This window comes from Elaeis guineensis, chromosome 7 (assembly GCF_000442705.2).
Source record: "Elaeis guineensis isolate ETL-2024a chromosome 7, EG11, whole genome shotgun sequence".
In the NCBI taxonomy this organism is placed as follows: Eukaryota; Viridiplantae; Streptophyta; class Magnoliopsida; order Arecales; family Arecaceae; genus Elaeis; species Elaeis guineensis.
In genome coordinates, this window is record NC_025999.2 from 91,376,442 (window position 1) to 91,396,441 (window position 20,000).

Below are 20,000 nucleotides of genomic sequence, written 5' to 3' on the forward strand. Positions count from 1 at the left end.
AAGGGAGATCTGCCAGATTTCAGGACTATTTCCGTTTTATCATCACCTGGGGATTTGCAGCCATATAAAAGCAAAATTCAAGCAAGATGCTGGGCGTTTGATCTCAATGGATACAAGGATTGGAGCACAGAGGTACATTTTGATTTGCATAATTTATGCACAACTTAATATGAAGGCAAGAAACTGCTCCGTCTGGTGAGCACCTCTATCTGTAGGCTGGTGATGTTGCATTGCTTGATGGAACCCTCATCATAAACCCCAGGCTAGAGAACTTCCACTCAGATCAGACCAAGCAAAGTATCAGTCCACATGTTGTTTGCTCTCAAGCCGCTGATTAATGTACCAAGTGGCAAGGCGGCGAAGACTCAGTCCTACAAGCATCTTGCAAATGGCAAGCATGATGTAGGTCAGGCTTGACCAGAAGATGATCCAGAATATCCTCCATGGGAGTGGACCATAGGGAAGAACAATCGCATAGACTGGAGTTAGAACTCGGATGACCTGCAAGCAACATAGAGAATAGTTCTCTGATATATAAACACAACCAACTAGTAGTCATCGATGGATCAACATACTGGTTGCAGTGACCTACCACACTGGCTGGTGCAAGAGGAATGAAAGTAAGGTCTTTCCGATGCTCATTAGGCTTCTCATTCAGAGTCTGAACAAGATCACAGAAAACAAACCATGAGCTGTGTATTCTTGGTAGAGGCAGAAGAATCTACTAGTTCAAGATTCTTTAAAACAGGAAAGCAACAAAAAATGCATAGCCAACTAAAGACCAAGAAAGATTCATTCAACATAGATGGAAAAGGCACAATTTTGCTCATTCTGAACCAACTACCTCAATTTAATACACCAGCAGTAGATGCAAATCCACAAGAGCAGTAAATTTTGGCTAATGCTCATCTGATTCTTGCACTAAGAACATAAAAGTCAAAAGAGGCAAGCGGTGCAGTTGGAGTATTAATCAACATGAAAGATTTGCTGATGTGACTTGGTAATGGTAAAAATTGATGCCTTAACCAAGAATATCAAATAAGCGTTGTTATTTTGCCGGGTCAAAGTTGCACATGCTAAAACCATCTCAGTTGGTTCTCAGCGTGCCACGTCTCCAATATATAACTTACATGCGTACTCAAAGTTGCTTTCATCCTCTGTTTATTGTACCATACATCAACCTTAACATTCTCATACATACAACACTTGGCTTTTATATTTAGAACCCTTAAATTGTGGAACATTTAAAACCATACAATGTAGAATGACATATTGCTCTAAGACTTTCCTTTCTAGCCTTATAGACATGCTAATCACATAAGTGTACTTCTAAAACATATTTTCATCTCACTCTACATTATTTTATATAATATATTTAAAATTAAGAGGAGGACTGGAAATAATATTCTTTGACCATCAGTTTCAATTAGAAGCCAGCTTCTTTTTTCACTTTTATTTCCACTTTTTAAAAAGCTTTCCCCCGATAATTGCAATGTAGCATTTACCATAGAAAGCATTGTCACTTCTAAATATCCATAACAAATTCACCTACAATGATAGAAAAGTTGAAACCTAGATTAGTAAGCATTGAATGGTTTGTTCCTTTTGATGAAGTTTTTTAAAATTTTTTCTTATTGAGAAAAGGGGACGTTGACCTGGTCCATTCATTGGCATATTAATAACCACCAGATTAGTTGGCTGTTACTAACAGTTTATTGGATCTTTTTGGAGTTCAGGTCTTTCCGGATTATTGTCTCAGGCAAAAGATTCAGACGATATACAAAGACAGAGTTATGTATTAGCAGATTACATCTCATCTTTTCCCGCAAGAATATAACCTCCAACTACTTTCTGGCAAATGCGCAAATTGGTTTCCTAAGACTGGTGTTGATTTTCAAAAAAAAAAAAAAACTACTATATTTTTCTTTTCCAGATATGCAATCTCATATAATTAATTTTATGAACCAAAATGATAAGTTGGAGTCCATCACATGGACAACTTTGTCAACCTCCTCAATATCAAACGTTTTGTTTCATCAAAAAAATCTAGCACTGCTCTTCTAGAATGGATTAGTTTCTTGGTCTGCACTGAACATTATCAAGATTTTTCTTCTCTTATACATATAATCTCTGTGTGCGTGCGTGCGTGTGTGTGTGTGTAACTAATCATTGCACTTTAAATTGAGGATAGCTGGGTATTAGTTATAAAAATCCTGCCCAAAACAGAAAATGAGAATAGTGCTGGGAATCTTGTATGAGCCCTGAGACGCATTCTGCTCCCTAGTCCAGAATTACGCTGCGAACAACTCTGCCCAAACTACTCACAACCTGCTTTCCTGCATCAATTTCTTGTCAAAGAGGGGAGATAGCACAGACAGCTAACCAGAATTTGGAAGTAAACCATGTCCTCTCAATGCACTGATCTCCATTCACTAACTTCAGCCAAATATTAATTTTAAATATCCACGAGGTACTGGTTTTGCTTGCATAGGAACATACATGCAGTGCAATTGGTGCAACCTAAAACTAATATTTCCAAAATTAACCAGAAGTATAAAGAACTTGCCCTAGTTTTATCAAGATGTTCTCACTAAAGTTTTTGAAGTAATTATTATGCATGTCTATGTCATGTTGTCTGTTCATAACTACATATACACTTAAAAAGGTTTACGCTTAAGAAAATATAACTCCATCATATATATTACAGCCGATTTAGCTTCAAAGCTGGATATGTTACGAAAATATTCTACAGCCCGAAAAGGAAGAATGAAGTAATTAATTTTAGGATGGATACATGCAGAAAAATTTAGTAGAAGAAATTGCAGATTTACCTGTTTGCAAAGGTCCTCTAGAAACTCTGAGTATGCACTGGGTTTTATTTCATTAAATTTCGCAAGAAATGAATGCTTGATTGTGTCAATAAATGTTTCACACAAATAAACCTGGAGGACATCCTGGGGGATTAAATATTAAAAAAAATTAGCCGTGATATAAGCTCAATAAGACAAGTTCTAATGCATTCACTCTTTTGGTAATCAAAACCATACTTATAGTAAAATACAAACTTACGATAGCAAAACTCTCAAACCAGGGTCCCTCAGCCTCCAAGATATTCTGAGATAGCACAAACAACACATAAGTTGTTATGTGGAACCTCTCAATGATATCTGGATATAAGAATCAACAGTGAAAAAGGTAAGATCCATGATTTCAGAAATCAGATTATTTATTTTAACAGACACACACACACACACACATATAGGTACATAGACAATCTCGGTCTCTAACCTAATAATCAAGTTGGTGTCCAAATAGACCGTTTTAATAGCATGATACTACATTTTACCATAACCTAATCATCAAAATCTAGTGAATTAAATCCACACATATTTTAACATATGTAGATCATGATCCATCAAGTGGATTTTCAATTTATATGTCCTGTCATATGTTTTGCTACACTAGTACAGTTAATATCATTCATTTTCATAACAACTTGATGCATAGATTAAAGGCCACCAAAGTACATGAATTTTGCTTTCTAGACCTTTTTCTATAATGTAGATTATAAGTTGGATGGCCTATAGGTGATTTTAAAATCATTAACTCCTTGTTCAAGGAGTTATAGTAAATTGTGTAGCATGACTATGTACGTATAGATATAGATATATGCGTATGCATGCATGCATGTAGTGTATGTATATGTATGGATGTATTATGTACATATCCATATCTATGTGTACATGTATGTGTATGTGTACATATATATATATATATATATATATATATATATATATATATATATATAGAGAGAGAGAGAGAGAGAGAGAGAGAGAGTGACTATTTCCTTCCAAAAGGATAAAGGCCTCAATCCTACTGATGCAAAATCAGTGATGGACAATTTAATTTGAAATTGACACAATTGATCATTATCTATATCCTCAAAAGTACCTATAAACCAAAAATCATGTGTTTGACCTCCTACTAATGCATCAACTGGGCACAAAAAATGGATGGTAGTAGTAATCTTAGCATTCACTATATGACCAGGCACTAATTGATAATCCACAATGTTGATTATGATATACACATCATATAACATGTATGAACCAGCATCCAATATATTTAGATACTGCCATATTATAAATCATGCAAAACATCATATCAAGCCATTAAAACAGTTTATTTTTGGACCATTTGATGCATAGGCAAATGATTTCTGTTGGTGCAGAAATCTGTTCGCGCCGGGGAAGCTGGAGTCGGAGAAGCCGCGGTCGCCGTCGCCGGGACCTGCAAGGGAAGTCTAAACCGGAGGTGGGGTTGCTCCGGCAAGACCCTCCGACGCTCAAGTCAGTTCTCTGCCTCAACAAGAATGGAGTGCTCGAACGGAGAATTTAGCAGAGTTTTGAGATAGAAAAGAGGGCTTCGAGAATAACGTATCTGGGTCCCCTTTTATAGGCGGGGGAGGCAACGGGCCGATGGCGACGTTTGTAACCGTCTGGTAGTGGGCCGCCCGCAGTCAGGGGAATTGATTGCAAAAGATAGTGGGGTAGACGCGTGGGCATCATCGTGGCTTGCCACGTGGAATCTGTTACGCTGGGTGGAGCAGCATCCGTTGTCGTGACTTGCCAGCAGCTGGGAGAATCGCATGGAATCCGTCGCAGGGGGTGGAGCAGATTCGTGGCCGTTACTGCGGCCTGCCAGGGGTAGTGGAGCTGTGCAGAACCTGCTACGAGAGGTGGAGCAGGGCGGCGACGGCTGCTGTGGCCTGTCAGGGAATGATGAAACTGTGCGGAATCCGTCATAAAAAGTGGAGCAGGATCGCGGGTGGAGCCCGGCTCCCGTAGGAGTCCGGGCGGAACCATTCTGACGTCGGCGGTGGAGCCCGGCTCCCGTAGGAGCCCGGGCGGAACCATTCTGATGTCGGCGGTGGAGCCCGGTTCCCGTAGGAGTCCGGGCGGAACCATTCTGACGTCGGCGGTGGAGCCCGGCTCCCGTAGGAGCCCGGGCGGAACCATTCTGACGTCGGCGGTGGAGCCCGGCTCCCGTAGGAGTCCGGGCAGAACCATTCTGACGTCGGCGGTGGAGCCCGGCTCCCGTAGGAGTCCGGGCGGAACCATTCTGATGTCGGCGGTGGAGCCCGACTCCCGTAGGAGTCCGGGCGGAACCACTCTGATGTCGGCGGTGGAGCCCGGCTCCCGTAGGAGTCCGGGCGGAACCATTCTGATGTCGGCGGTGGAGCCCGGCTCCCGTAGGAGTCCGGGCGGAACCATTCTGATGTCGGCGGTGGAGCCCGGCTCCCGTAGGAGTCCGGGCGGAACCATTCTGATGTCGGCTCTGCTGAGGGTTTCAGCCGTGGGTATTTTATACCCAACACCAGTCCCCCTACTTCCGAGTTTGAATTTCAAACGAAGGAAGTACAGAGAGGGAGAGAGACATAGCTGAAACCGTCCCTTCGAATTCTGCGCACTGCCGCCTCCGGATATTTTGGCATTAAATGAGCGCGTGCCGGGGTCTTTTCGAGATGGGGCGATACGAGGGGGCGCTTCGAGAATCCCGCAGGTACACTGGCCCAGGTACGGCGTAATTATGGCCCTGCCAACCGCCAGCCGTCTTTAGTCATCTGCCGCGGGGAGTGGGACACGTGTCGAGCGCGGACTGGCCTGGGGGGATTCGAGATCATTATGGCGCCGGATCTCAGGGTCTATTTAAACCCGTCCTCCTCCCTTCAGGCGTCCTATTCCATTTCTGATTTTCGCCGGCGTCTGTCATCTCCCTGAGAGTCTGCTCTCGCGAACGCCCTTTCGAGCCGTAGGCGCCTTCCGTCTCTCGCCCCCGGGTCCTCAGAGCAAGATAGGTTAGTGCCCACCTTCTTTTCACCGCCTAGGGATCTTTCGTCTTTTCATTCTCTTCGTGTCTTCCTCCGAGTTGACCTTTGGCGTTTCGTTCTCCTCTCGATTTGCCTTCTAGGGCCCTTTAGGTTTTTCCCCCAAGAAAAAATGTCTTCTGAATCTTCTGTCCCCGTAAGTTCTGGGAGTTCTTCTGCTTCGAACCCCCAGGCCCCCGTTTCCGCGGATGAACCCGCGCTCGGGGCAGGGCCTCGCCCGGTTTTCGCGCCGGGCGCCATCTCGTGTTCGTCGACTCCGGACGAACTTCTCCTGATAAGGGCTCGATACGGGGTCCCTGCGGAGTACGACCTGGAGCTCCCTGGCCCCTCTGATAGGGCCAGCGCTCCCCCTCCTGGCCGCTTTTGCCTGTACCAGGAGGCCTTTCGTGCCGGGCTTCGGCTTCCGCTCCCAAACTTTGTCGCCGCCTTCTTCCGCTTTTTAGATATTTCACTTGCTTCTGTTGCCCCGAATTCCTTTAGGTTTTTGATAGGATTTCTCTCTCTCTGCCATATAGCCGAGGTCCAGCCATCCCTCTCCTTATTCAGGCATTTCTACACCTTCAAACGCCATCCTTCAGCGAAGGACTGGTGGTACTTCTCCCCTCAGTTCGGTAAGAAGGGGTTGCTGAAGGGCGCCCCTTCTTCGATTCACAACTGGAAGGGGAAATTCCTCTTTGTCTACTGCCCGACCTTAGAACTAGGTCTGCCCCGTTGGGGGGCTCTGAGGGATTCCGTCCGCCGGGCTCCCAGCCTGGGAGAGGACGACCTCCAGGCCGCCCAAAAGCTTCTGAGCTACCCCGCTCCTTCCCTTCCTAACCTTCTGAGGGAGCCGCTTCTTTTCAACATCGGCCTGAGCCCCCAGGATCCAGCAAGTATTTACCTTTTCTCGCCTTCTTTTTGTTTATTTTTTCTCTCCTCTCCCTTTTCTTTTTTTTTTCTTTTTTTTTTTTTTTTTTTGACTCCGGACTGATCGATGTTGCTTCTTTTTCTTCTTCTTCTCTCCCCCCCTCTTTTTTTTTTTTTTTTTTTTTTTTTTTAGCAATGGACGCCGAAGCCACGCGGATGCTCGCCAAGTCCATGAGAGCCCAGAAGAGGAAGGGCGCGACGACCTCCGGCTCAGCGAAGAGGGCCAAGGTGGGAGAGTCGAGCTTGGTCGCGCCCGTCCAGGCGACCCCGGCCATTGACATTCCTTCGGATGCCGAACTAGTGGTCCCCCGGGCTCCCTCAAGGAGCCCGCCGACCGAGGTCCCCATTCCGGAGGTCCGCCCCGCAGAGGCGCCCGCTGTGGGGAAGAGAAGGAAATCGGTGGCCCGTAGGGCGAGCGGCCACCGAACTGCCGCAGACGAGTCCGTCTGCTCCGAGGGGGGATCGGAGAACCCCTTCAACGACAAGGCTCTGATCAGGCGGCTGCTCGACGGCTGCATTCTGCCCGATGTCGTGGAGAGGATCGACCATGCCGATCCCGATCAGCGGGCCTGGGATACTCTGGGATCCTTTCTTGAGGTAAGCGGATGTTTATTTGCATGATTATTCGGTCTTTGTTGTAATTCTCTATCCGTCCTTGCAGATCGGGCACCAGCTCTTCGCCTATGTCGAGGCGTCGGGCCGCGCGAGAAGGGACCTTCTCCGGGCGGAGGAGCGCTGCCGGGACGAGGCTGCCCATCTTCAAGCGAAGACGACCGAGGTGGCCGCCCTCCGGGAGGCCCTGGAGAGAGAGAGACAGGATCGGGAAGAGGAAAGACAAGCCCGGGAGGAGGAGAGACAAGCCCGGGAGGCGGAGAGACGGAGCCTGGAGGAGTCGGTGAGGAAGGCGGAGGCCGAGGTCGCCCATCTGGCCGAGCAAACTCCGGTTCTGGTTTCGGAGGCCAGGACCCTTGCGGTGGAGGAGTTCAAGGCCTCCGCGGAGATGAGGGAGCTGAACGTCCAGTTCGGCCTGGAGGCATTTACCAAAGGGTTTGAGCTTTGCCGGGAGAAGGTGGCCAGCAGATATCCCGATCTTGGCCTCGAATTCTTGGAGGAGTCCGACGACGAGGCCGGCCCCTCGCCCGCCGCTACAGCAGTTGCACCCCCCGCGCCGAACTCTCCACCCCCCGCTCCCGAGGTCTGAGACCTCCGACCTTGTATCTTTCTTTTGTTGTCATGCTTCCTTTTCATTTGTCTTCAAGATCACATAAAGCCGAATTTCTTTTTGTGGATGATTTTTTCTTCCCTCTGCTCCTTTCCGGCCTTTCTTCTCGTAACGAATCGGTCTTTGACGCTTGCCTCGTCCGATGGCAGTATCTCGCTGAAGCACTCCCCTTGCCCCTGGGGGTCCCGCTGAAGTCCACCATCCGACGGTTGAAAAAGGAGGTCCTCCACTTGACGAGGAAGCTGAAGAAGTCGGAAGGCGAGCTCCGTCAGGCGAAAAAATGCTACTCCGAGGCCGCTGCCGAGGCCGCCCACTTCAGGAGTATTCAAGTGAAGGCGATCATGGACTACAGTCGGAGGAAGGCAAGCTTCACAGAAGAGCTTGAGGAATGTAAGAAGAGCGCCAGTGACCGAACTTGGGCTCAAGAAGCCAGGATCAGCGCCTTTAAAGTGGAGCTGTCGGCTGCCAAGAGGAGGATCGGCCAGCTGGAAGGAAACTCATCCCGGCTCACGGCGCGGGATGAGCAGATATGGTCACAAAAAGTTTCCGACCTCCAGAAGCAGCTTCAAGATGCCGAGATGAGCCACGATGTGCAGCGGGCCAGCTGGCGTCGACAGGTAGAGGAGTACAAGGGGAGATTCCATCGATCGGCGGACGAGGTGGTTCGTCTCCAGAGGCAGCTGGTTACTAGGGCGCAGCTTGCTAACGCCCAAGATAACGAAGAGCTCCAAGCCCTGAGAGGCACTGTCGAAGGGATTTCTGCCTCACTTGGGGAGAAGACGGCCGAGCTACAACAAGTGAAAATCCAGCTGGGACTTGAGCGGAAGGCCGTCGCGGACGCAGAGGCGGAGTCCGAGGTTTTGCGGAAGTGGCATCGGGAAGCGGAGGCTGAGAGCTGGCGACTCCGTCAGGCGCTCCAGGATATGCTGCAGAAGAAGGAAGAACTAGAGGAAACCGTGGATAGCTTGAGGCAGTCTTGGTTGGGGGATGGTGGTGATCACCCTAGGTTAGAGGGAGCAGGACCTCCTTAGAGTTCTTTTGTAGACACTCCCTTTTTGTAGCTGCCTCTCCCTTTTTTTTTTTTGTCGTTTTGTCCCTCCTTCTCTGGCCGTCCTGGTCCTGTAGTACATATATCGGAAATGAGAAAAAGGCATTTTGTGTTACCTTGTCCGCGCGTAGCACTAATATTGTCGTTCGTTGACCCTTTCTCGTTGTTTGGCCTGTTTGGCTTAAAGGTCGTCGTGAGTAAGGGCTCTTCCCTTCCATCCGATCTCGTCATGTGGCCGAGCCTCGCCACCGTTTTTAACCCTTGCTGGTGAAGTAGCGGATGGAGCCCGGCTTTCTTAGGAGCCCGGGCGAAGTCTTTCTTGGGAGCTGAACCCGGCTCCCGTAGGAGTCCGGGCTAAGCTTTCCTGGTGGCTGAACCCGGGTCCCTTAGGAGTCCGGGTGAAGTTTACCTTGGCGGCGGTACCCGGCTCCCGTAGGAGTCCGGGTGAAGCTTCCCTGGGCGATGGAACCCGGCTCCCGTAGGAGTCCGGGTGAAGCTTCCCTGGGCGGTGGAACCCGACTCCCGTAGGAGTCCGGGTGAAGTTTACCTTGGCGGCGGTACCCGGCTCCCGTAGGAGTCCGGGTGAAGCTTCCCTGTGCGGTGGAACCCGGCTCCCGTAGGAGTCCGGGTGAAGTTTACCTTGGCGGCGGTACCCGGCTCCCGTAGGTGGCCGGGTCTTCCATTTTGCTTGAGCCGGCGCGAGGTTCTCGTCATCAGCCTGGCTTGTGGGGGCGCGTTAGGGCGCTGTAAGGCCTCTCCCCCCTCCGGTCTAAAAGAACCGGGCCTTCAACTTTGCTCATGTCAGGACGAGGTTCTCCTCCTGTTCCTGACATGGCTGTGGGGGCACATTAGGGCGTTGCAAGGCCTCTCCCCCCATCCGGTCTAAAAGAACCGGGCCTTTGACTTTGCTCAAGTTAGGGCGAGGTTTTCCTCCTGTCCCTAACAGGGCTGTGGGGGCACATCAGGGCGTTGTAAGGCCTCTCCCCCCATCCGGTCTAAAAGAACCGGGCCTTTGACTTTGCTCAAGTTAGGGCGAAGTTTTCCTCCTGTCCCTAACAGGGCTGTGGGGGCACATTAGGGCGTTGTAAGGCCTCTCCCCCCATCCGGTCTAAAAGAACCGGGCCTTTGACTCTGTTCATGTCAGGACGAGGTTCTCCTCCTGTTCCTGACATGGCCGTTGTTTTTGGAGAGGTCATATCCAGTCATAATACATCCGCGTTAAGCAAGAGGAGTGCGTTAGCTAGAAAGAAAAGTAGATTCAAAACGAAATAGTAAGCAATACATTTACAGTTTTCCCGCTCCTCCTTGAGGCCCTCCGGCGATGGAGTCGATGGTCCCGATAGGAGGCCGGTCCCCGGGCTGCTCCTCCCTCTTCTGCGGTTCGGGCGGTGGGAGGGCTCTTGGCCGGTCTCCTCTACCCTCAGGCCTGCGGCGGATGAATCTGTCGAGCCGACCTCGCCGGATGAGCTCCTCGATCTCGTCCTGGAGCTGGATGCACTCTTCGGTGTCGTGGCCGTGGTCGCGGTGGTAGAGGCAGAACTTGTTGGGGTTGCGCTTCCCGGGGTGCGTGCGCATCCTCTCCGGCCTGGGGATCAGTTCCCTGACCTCCATCAGTACCTGGGCCTTCGAAGCGTTGAGGGGGGCGTAGCTGCGGAACTTCCCTGGCGGGGAACCCCGCCGAAACCTGTTGTCCGGGCTTCTCTGCCTGCGTGCCCGGGGAGGAGTATGGGCGCGCTTGTGCCCAGGAAGGGATCGGGAGCGAGGCCGGGCTTCCCCCGGCCTCTTCTCAACTGCGGGCTTGCCAGAATCTCCCGCCTGACGCTCCCTTGCAGTCTCTTCATCCTTCATTCTGAAGGCCTCTTCCGCTCGGGCGTATCCTTCAGCCCGAGCCAGCAGATCAGCAAAATCCCTGGGGTACTTCTTCTCCAGGGAGTACAGAAGGTCATTCTTCTGAAGGCCGCCTTTCAGGGCGGCCATGGCAACCGACTGGTCCAAATTCCGGACCTCCAACGCCGCGATGTTGAAGCGGTTGATGTAGGCCCGGAGGGACTCCCCCTCCCTCTGCTTGATGTTGATGAGGGACTCCGAACCCTTCCGGGGACGCCGGCTGCTGATGAAATGAGCCACAAATTGGTGGCTCATTTGATCGAAGGAAAATATGGTACCCGACTTCAGAGCCGAGTACCAGTTCCTTGCCGCTCCCTTCAACGTAGACGGGAAAGCCTGGCACAAGATGGCGTCGGGAGCGCCGTGGAGCAGCATCATCGTCCGGAAGGCCTCCAGATGGTCAACCGGGTCCGTCGTCCCGTCGTAGCTTTCGAACTGGGGAAGCTTGAAGTTCGGCGGGATCGGTTCCTGCATAATCATTTGGGAGAAAGGAGGGTCAGTGCAAATATCCTCACCATAAGCGGGAGGCGCGTGGCGGAGTTCCTCGATCCGCCGGTTCATCTCCTGGAGCCTCCGGTCCAGGAAATCCTCTCGACTTCGAGTCTCGAGGGTCCTTTGGAGGAGCGGGGGCAGGGATCTGCCAGGTGTGGAGTCGTGATCCGACGGAGGACTCTCCACTCTCGGATCCGCCTTCCCGGGAAGGACGGGGCGGCTGGCCCAGGTGGCCCGCCCCGCCGTCGGGTTCTGGCCTCCCGGAGATGCCCCCTCCGGGTGCGCCGACGCCTGCGGCTGCTGCTGCATTGCCTGCACGGCTTCGACGAGTCCCTTGACCTGCTGCGCCAGCAAGTCAAACTGTTCCGCGCCGACCGCCGCCGCCGGAGGGGGAGGAGGCTGAGAAACTGGGGGGGAGGCCGGAGCTCGAGATCTGGCCGCGGAGGCCGTAGACCGCCGGGTGGACGCCCTGCGCGGAGGCATCGAATGTTGATCTCGCGGGGGAAGATTGGGAGCGGGTGACGGGAAAACAGTCGGAGACAGCCCCGTAGAACACTCCTTTAAGAACAAGGGTGGTGCGAAGAGTCGCCGCCCTTCCTCTAGCGCCAATCCTGTTGGTGCAGAAATCTGTTCGCGCCGGGGAAGCTGGAGTCGGAGAAGCCGCGGTCGCCGTCGTCGGGACCTGCAAGGGAAGTCTAAACCGGAGGTGGGGTTGCTCCGGCAAGACCCTCCGACGCTCAAGTCAGTTCTCTGCCTCAACAAGAATGGAGTGCTCGAATGGAGAATTTAGCAGAGTTTTGAGATAGAAAAGAGGGCTTCGAGAATAACGTATCTGGGTCCCCTTTTATAGGCGGGGGAGGCAACGGGCCGATGGCGACGTTTGTAACCGTCTGGTAGTGGGCCGCCCGCAGTCAGGGAAATTGATTGCAAAAGATAGTGGGGTAGACGCGTGGGCATCATCGTGGCTTGCCACGTGGAATCTGTTACGCTGGGTGGAGCAGCATCCGTTGTCGTGACTTGCCAGCAGCTGGGAGAATCGCATGGAATCCGTCGCAGGGGGTGGAGCAGATTCGTGGCCGTTACTGCGGCCTGCCAGGGGGTAGTGGAGCTGTGCAGAACCTGCTATGAGAGGTGGAGCAGGGCGGCGACGGCTGCTGTGGCCTGTCAGGGAATGATGAAACTGTGCGGAATCCGCCATAAAAAGTGGAGCAGGATCGCGGGTGGAGCCCGGCTCCCGTAGGAGTCCGGGCGGAACCATTCTGACGTCGGCGGTGGAGCCCGGCTCCCGTAGGAGTCCGGGCGGAACCATTCTGACGTCGGCGGTGGAGCCCGGCTCCCGTAGGAGTCCGGGCGGAACCATTCTGACGTCGGCGGTGGAGCCCGGCTCCCGTAGGAGTCCGGGCGGAACCACTCTGATGTCGGCGGTGGAGCCCGGCTCCTGTAGGAGTCCGGGCGGAACCATTCTGATGTCGGCGGTGGAGCCCGGCTCCCGTAGGAGTCCGGGCGGAACCATTCTGATGTCGGCTCTGCTGAGGGTTTCAGCCGTGGGTATTTTATACCCAACAATTTCCAAAATAGTTTGAGTTTTGGTTTGTTGGAAGTTTTTATGATGTAAATCATGATCAATGGTGCATTGATCCTCCATATAGAATTTCCATCATTGATTTTATGTCAGTAGGATTGAGGCCTCAATCCTTCAAGGAGGAAAGCGAACAGTATATACATATGCACGAGCATATATTATATACATATGTGAGTGAGAGGGAGGGGGGGAGAGAGAGAGAGAGAGAGAGAGAATTGGTCTACATACTAAAATATTAAATCTTTGCTAGAAAATTTGATGACTCAACCAATCGAGCACACAAACTAAGGGTGGCAACGCCTAACTGTTTAACCAATTTGACTTATTTTGATCTATTGTAGATTGAACTAGATTCCTTGTTTAATAAAATACTCAAGTTTGAATGTGGATTTTTGACCAGTTTAATAAATAGGTCGGGTTTGAGTTAATAAATTTTTGGTCTATCATATATCTAACCTGATCCATATCTTTTTTTTTTAGTACAAGCGGACGATCACACCAGTCTAAAGTGAGTACAGCCCATAAAATCAAAATGTCCGTGGATAGTCATCATTTTGACGCCAGATCCAATCACCGGTATGCTCGATGACAAAAGATGCTACTCAATCCGCGGCTCTGTTCGCCTCCCGAAAGACGTGCTGAACAGACGTCACGGTGGGGATACGAAGGGACCTCCAAATGTCATAGAGTAGTAGATGAGCTTCCGGATACATCGCCTCGTTCCGGATCCAACGATCCATATCTTGTTCAACCTAATCCGATTACCACCCCTAACACAAATTGAAGGTGTCCATACATAGCTATGTGTATGTAACAAGAATTCAAGTGCCAATCCAACCCGATGATGCCATGCCACGCTACAACTCGGTACCACCCATACCAAACCAAAAGCTGTTTTCATTTTGAAATGGCATGGTTTGTGCCATAGCCGGCATGCTGATGGCACCAACACCTCTGTCATTGATATTTACGTGTCTGTTAAATATATACATGTAGGCTACCAAAACACACACATGCATAGATACATGTATATATCTATAATACATACATTGCATGCATGAGTAAACAAAAAGGGGAACAAAAGGAATGAAGCAACTCATACTTACAACAGCAATTGTGCATGTCCACACAAATGCACATTCAAATGTATGCACCTACATCTAGATCTTCAAATTGCTTGGTAAAAGTTGAATTCAGATTCTTATGTGATGCTCCCAAAGTCCAAGTTTGATATAAGAATATCAGATGATCCTTTGCTTAGGAGCTTGTTTGGCATGAATCTTGATTATTAATGTGCAATTCATTTGGGTTTTTATCTTATGATCAGGATTTAGCAAAGGAGAGATTGAAATCTTGTGAATGAAACCACATGCAATAGAAAATATCCATTAGGCCCCTATTACTGTTCAAGCAAGTTGGGATGGAATTTACAATACCTCCATCTCATGTAAATCACATATAAGGGTTTGGATACCAGTATTGGGTGTAATATCAGCCCTGGCCAATATGTGTACCATATCGACATGGATGTTTTACTAGCTAGAATGCCATGACCAAGGAATTGAATATGCTAGCTAAATTATACAAACAAAAAGATGATTAAGTACAACAAAAAACCTAAGAAAATTTTAAGCAATAGGAAAAATTGGAGCAGGAAAGGTTTTTTAAAAAATTATATTTTATGTGTTTGACTATGTTAGAAATGGTTCAGAACACTAGCATCATGTGCAATTGCCAATACCATCCAAGGATGATCACGGACAACATAATGATAATGACCAATTATAGTTTGAGGATGCTTTATGAACTACTATCAAGCTAGCAAAGCAATAAAGTGCTCGTGTGTCAATTCAAATGCCAAAACTGCATGGATTAGGCGGACAAAGGTACAAACTGATCATATACTATACCAGCAATGAGAAATGCTTAGTATTTGGTTCCTTGATCATTAGGTTCAATCTTGACCAACAAGGATCAAAATGAGATGTTAAAAAGTACAGCACACAGTCCATCCCCTAGTTGACCCCATGAGCAAAACTTTGTTGATTGCAGCTTCTCCAAAGAAATAATTATCAGAGTGTGCTCCAACTATTTGGATGAGATTCATGAATCCTCATACAACTCAACTCAACTCAACTAAGACTAGAACATAAATAACATGCCAAAACAATAAATTTACAAAGGGCAAATGACAGCAAGCCAGCCCCACTTTTCCTTTTATTGGTTCAATGAGAATTAAGAAGAAAAGAAAAATAAAGAAACTGACTCACCATAGTATACCAAACTGTGAAGGTTTTCTTTGCTAACACGTTTGAATACATTGCTTTTAACCTCAGAGAAGTTATTTGACACCAGTAGAGCCAGCAAAGCATTGTTGTGGCCAATAATACAAGTTGATAAAGTGATAGCCTGAGCCAATAAGATGAAAGAATGGACAAGTATCCTACTTAAGGAAATGCAATTCAGAAATTTATCCATGTAAATGAAAACAAAAAGTAACCATCCATCATAAAGGATATCAAATGCAATGATGGCTATTGCTTCATCCAAAATGAACCTCATCAGTTGAAAGATCATATTGTCTGGTGAACAATTTGAAAGCCCTTCTGCAGAATTGAAGAGAACTTGCAAAACATCTTCACCAAAAGATTGACAGAGTTTGTCAAATATCTGTCATGAATTTGAAAAATCCATATCAGTGAGTATTCAAATCGTTTATGTATACAAAATACTATATTTTGTCTTCTCACCTCTAATACATTGTATACCACATAGAGTTTGATTATTCCTTGTCCACGTATAATATGATATATCAGGCTGATATCTGATGCACAAGAAAACAATTGCAAAGTGATGATGTACTAACATAATGCTTACAAAGGTTATATTGCTAGAAGGTGACCAAACAGATGGCTGAAGGGAGTCAAAACAGGTAACAAGAATATCGGAGGCAATGTAAAGAAAATGGACATTTTACCTGACCTGTCATTTGTAGCGGGATTATTCCTATAGCCAACACAATGAAACAACCAAAATCTGATAACTCAGCAGCATTTGGCTTCTGAAACTGCCTGCCACGAACATGTTAGTTTCATGAGTGGCTTTTAAAGGTTAGCGAACATCAGGAGCATGAACAGAATAGTGGTCCAGAAAGTAGAAAAAAAAGTGAAACGAAAGAATCGCTGGGAGTAACATTTCATTATGCTTCAATAAAGATCAACCTATCTAGAAGATAATTAGGTGAACTGCTATAAGTGCAAGACAAGAAGTTGAAGGAAATCGACTTGCAAAGCAGACTGTAATTCAACTTCCAGCAGTCTATAGTTAGCAGGGTGTCCCGCTGATGCAAAGAATATGCAATCTCTAAACATGGTCTCCACATGGAATCACTTCAGATGAGTGCAAAGGCAAGTGTACCCATGATCAGCTCTCAAGAATAGGTATTACTAATGCTGACCTTCTAAGCAATAAGTTCTAAATAGGGCATGTAGTCTTTGTTTGACCCTGTACTGAAGTCAACCCAATGGCATCTTATGTGCAACTTAAGAGAATATATGGTTCCTATGATCCTCAATGATTATATGATGCCATTTTGTACATCAATAAAGCATTTATGAAGAGAACTAAATTTTAAAGGTTAAAGTATAAACAAAGCAATATAAAACATAGAAAAACACTTTTGCAAACACTGACTTATGGCCCATGAGCGCAATTTTTTTATTCCAGAAAAACAATTAACATGTACAGATTGCAACCCACCTGGTATGCAGCACCCTCCAAATGGTCATAAGAATTCGTGCTGGCATAATAGTTAGCAATGACAGAAATGAATCCAAACAGACAAAGAAGCCTGCAACAATAAGCTGCAAAATTGTGATTAATGTTAGAGGTGCTATTCCCTAACAAAGAAGCATTGCACCGTGATAAAACTGAAGGACTGTAGCTACTCCTGCAATTTCTTAAATGTCCACCAATATCTACTCATGCTTCACCAAACAAGACAACACCTCTATGTTGATACGGGTCAATGCAGCACATAATATGGAGTCAGAACAGTAATGGCATGGTCAAGATTTAAAACCTTGATAAGATCAGGGTAATATATCATGGACATATAGCTCAATGCTAGATTGTGCAAGCTATTGCCTTAGCAGCAGCAATTTAGTTGTGCAAGTACAACACCACAAAAAGAACCATGTGATATCTACTTCATTGACTAAATTGTGCCGAATTTCTAGTGAAACTCTAGAATAAAGAAAAAGCCCTGCAAATATTACTGAACATTGGGCCTTTGACTCATTCATAACTAATCCAACTATATATATCAAAAGTGCAGGTATACCCGTTCACATCTCCAAGGAACATGGAACATGGTATTATAGACCCCCTGACGTTTCTTCTCATTCCCAGCAGATATTGTGCTTCTAAGTGAGTTACCCCCATAGATCTCTCCCATAAAGTATTTTATAGGTGACCTGTCCGAAGATGAGACTCCTGCAAACAATACATAAATGCAAATGGATGTACCATTATGAGTATGCACTGGATCAAGAAAAGTAAACAGAAGAAAATCTTCTAGTGTGCAACAAAATTTATTAAATGTTAGCATACATCTGATATTGGTAAAGGAAAAAATATTCATTGGTAGCTCAATAATCACATTTTCAATGGATATACTTACTTTATAGAAAATTTTGATACCCAGTCTTTGACTATAATTAGAATCTCAAATAACGTAAAAGTTTGCCAACGTGCTTTGCCATATCAAGATAACTAACATACTGTTTCCAAGATGAGTAAATAAAGTTATTACTCACATGCCACAAGCAAGCATTGAAATGAGAATAACAACCAAGCAGGTTGGTTTATCTCTCTTCATCTTAGACAAATAAATAAATAACAGTTATTGACATTCCAATGATTGTGGAGAATGAAACAAGCCAAACATTTTTTTTCATTAACAAATTCATTTTAATTTTTGTGGGGGTCATGGGAAATTCCACATAACCCTCCCAATGCTAGGGCCCCTTAAGCAATTGCATCCCTGAACTCATGCATCCATACCCTAGAAGACAGCTTTTTTGTCACATATTCTAGAACTTTGTTCTTCTGAACAGGCATTTAATTAAGAACAACAGACAAGACAAAGATAAGAGAGAAGTACAAGAGAATCTTAGTGGCTCTCACACATTATAAACCCACTTCTCTTAGTCTCTAGAATGTAATCAAGACTTGACATTTCAAGGATGACAACCATGTAGGGGTGCAAATGGATCAGATGATGTGTGTCTGGATCCATTTCTGTATCCAAATCTATTGTGATATAGTCATAAGTTTTAGCATCAAACAATAACTATATCCATATTTTTTGCATGCGTTAAGAAAATTTGATATGGACAATGGTTACCAATGCTTTTAAAAGATGGTTGCCTAGGCACCCACCTAGACACTTAATGTGGCAAGCATGCCTAGGCCAAGCCCACTTAAACTGCATTTCTTTTATGGATTTCTTTTTCACTTTTCTTTCCCTACTTAAGCACCATATGGGGCATGTGAGACTGCAACGGAGACTATCACCAATGTAACAATGGCCAATGGCTTCATCAACAGCTACCAACTGGTCTATCGGCAATGATTAGTGGCAAAGTGACTATAGTGGCCAGTGCTAGTGCCAAGTTTGTATATATTTTTTTTCTTTTTGATTTTCTTTCTTCTTCTTCAAACCAGTCTTCATCTTCTTCTTCTCCTCCTCTTTTTCTTCTACTCCTATCTATTCTCCATCTATCCATTCTTCCCCTCATTTTTATCTTCTTTCATACTTGCTAGAATCTATTCTACTTGGCCCCTCCTCCTTTCCTTCTTCTTGGCAAGTGTTGGTTGCGACCTTGTAGCTTGATAGTTGCTACTTCCCTGCCCTCCTCCTCTTGCTTCTTGCTAGGTGTGGAGGTTGCTAGCTACCTAGCCATGGCCCTGCAGCTTGCTAGCTGCTGCAATGACAGTGATGTTATTGCTGCTTTCCTTCTTCTCATGGATTTTGATCTTTGAAAATTTAAGCATGAAACATAAAACATATATAGTGAGTAAAGAATGTACATGATATATGCACATGCTTGTTTATGTATGTGATGAAAGGCATGCCTATTAAAAGCTTGGAGGGCTTTCCACCTTAAGCTAAGGCCTAACAAAGAGCCCAGCACCTAGCCTCTCCTAGGCAATATGACAACCTTGATAGATATACAAATATAAGATACCTATCTAGATACCATTGCAATCCTAATTTACTTTGATATAGTTCTCCTGAACTCCAATGTGAACTAAGTGAAAACATCATGTCTTTAATTTAATTTTGTTTTCATAGGATGACATATTTGATTTGGTTGATTGCATCCATAACAGTCAATGTAACTCAGCAAAATTATTAGGGTCCAGTAAAGAGTCAAGTGATTGATCAAACACAATGGTATCTCTTTTGTTTTTTGTATAGTAATTTTTTGTTTTAGAAAAATAATAAAAGAAAGTTGAGAGCCTTATATATTTATTTGTAGTTAATAAAACATAAAGTCAAATAATATCCTACCTGTAAGGTTTCCAACTTATATCTGTTCTTATATTTGTATTGTTAAATCCAATCTAGCACCCACATTCACATTCACCATATAGAAAAGGAAATATGGATACGCTGTTATCCAATATGTGTCCAACTTGTTTTCAGCCCACATCCATGCAACCATAAGTACATCACAACCCCTTGGATGACAAAAAAAATATCTAAGCATGTACCAGAGTCATGCTAGTTGACATACAGAACTAAAAATGCTAAGATTTCCCCAGTTCTGAACTGCTAGCAGATGCCGTAGTAAAACTCTTTCGGACGTCAATTACTCTATAAAATCAAAAAGCAAAATGAGGGTCACTGCACATTAAACACAAAATTTGGCCATCTTGAGTGATCATATACTGATAACTAATTGGTATT

General features: G+C 46.4%; 2 protein-coding genes across 3 annotated transcripts in view; both read right to left on the reverse strand.

The window, feature by feature from the left end:
* Positions 1–65: 65 nt before the first annotated feature.
* Positions 66–20,000, reverse strand: part of LOC105048479 (protein POLLEN DEFECTIVE IN GUIDANCE 1) — a 20,747-nt gene continuing 812 nt past the window's right edge. The window contains exons 2-11 of one of the 2 annotated variants that reach the window (XM_010927785.4): positions 17,367–17,518; positions 16,784–16,887; positions 16,007–16,095; positions 15,775–15,848; positions 15,544–15,694; positions 15,295–15,462; positions 3,070–3,167; positions 2,832–2,954; positions 593–661; positions 66–501 (exon numbers count right to left, since the gene is read on the reverse strand). In XM_010927785.4, coding sequence (XP_010926087.1) covers positions 301–501; positions 593–661; positions 2,832–2,954; positions 3,070–3,167; positions 15,295–15,462; positions 15,544–15,694; positions 15,775–15,848; positions 16,007–16,095; positions 16,784–16,887; positions 17,367–17,518 — 1,229 coding nt within the window. In that variant the 3' untranslated portion in view covers positions 66–300. Of the gene's footprint in view, positions 502–592; positions 662–2,831; positions 2,955–3,069; positions 3,168–15,294; positions 15,695–15,774; positions 15,849–16,006; positions 16,096–16,783; positions 16,888–17,366; positions 17,519–20,000 lie in introns of both variants that reach the window. The other variant, XM_073260176.1, reaches the window with a different exon arrangement.
* Positions 9,258–12,815, reverse strand: LOC140859053 (uncharacterized). Its single transcript, XM_073260307.1, has 2 exons — positions 10,346–12,815; positions 9,258–10,222 (listed from the first exon to the last, which is right to left on the reverse strand). Exon 1 carries the CDS (start codon positions 11,923–11,925, stop codon positions 10,348–10,350), a length of 1,578 nt encoding a protein of 525 aa, XP_073116408.1. The 5' UTR covers positions 11,926–12,815; the 3' UTR covers positions 9,258–10,222; positions 10,346–10,347.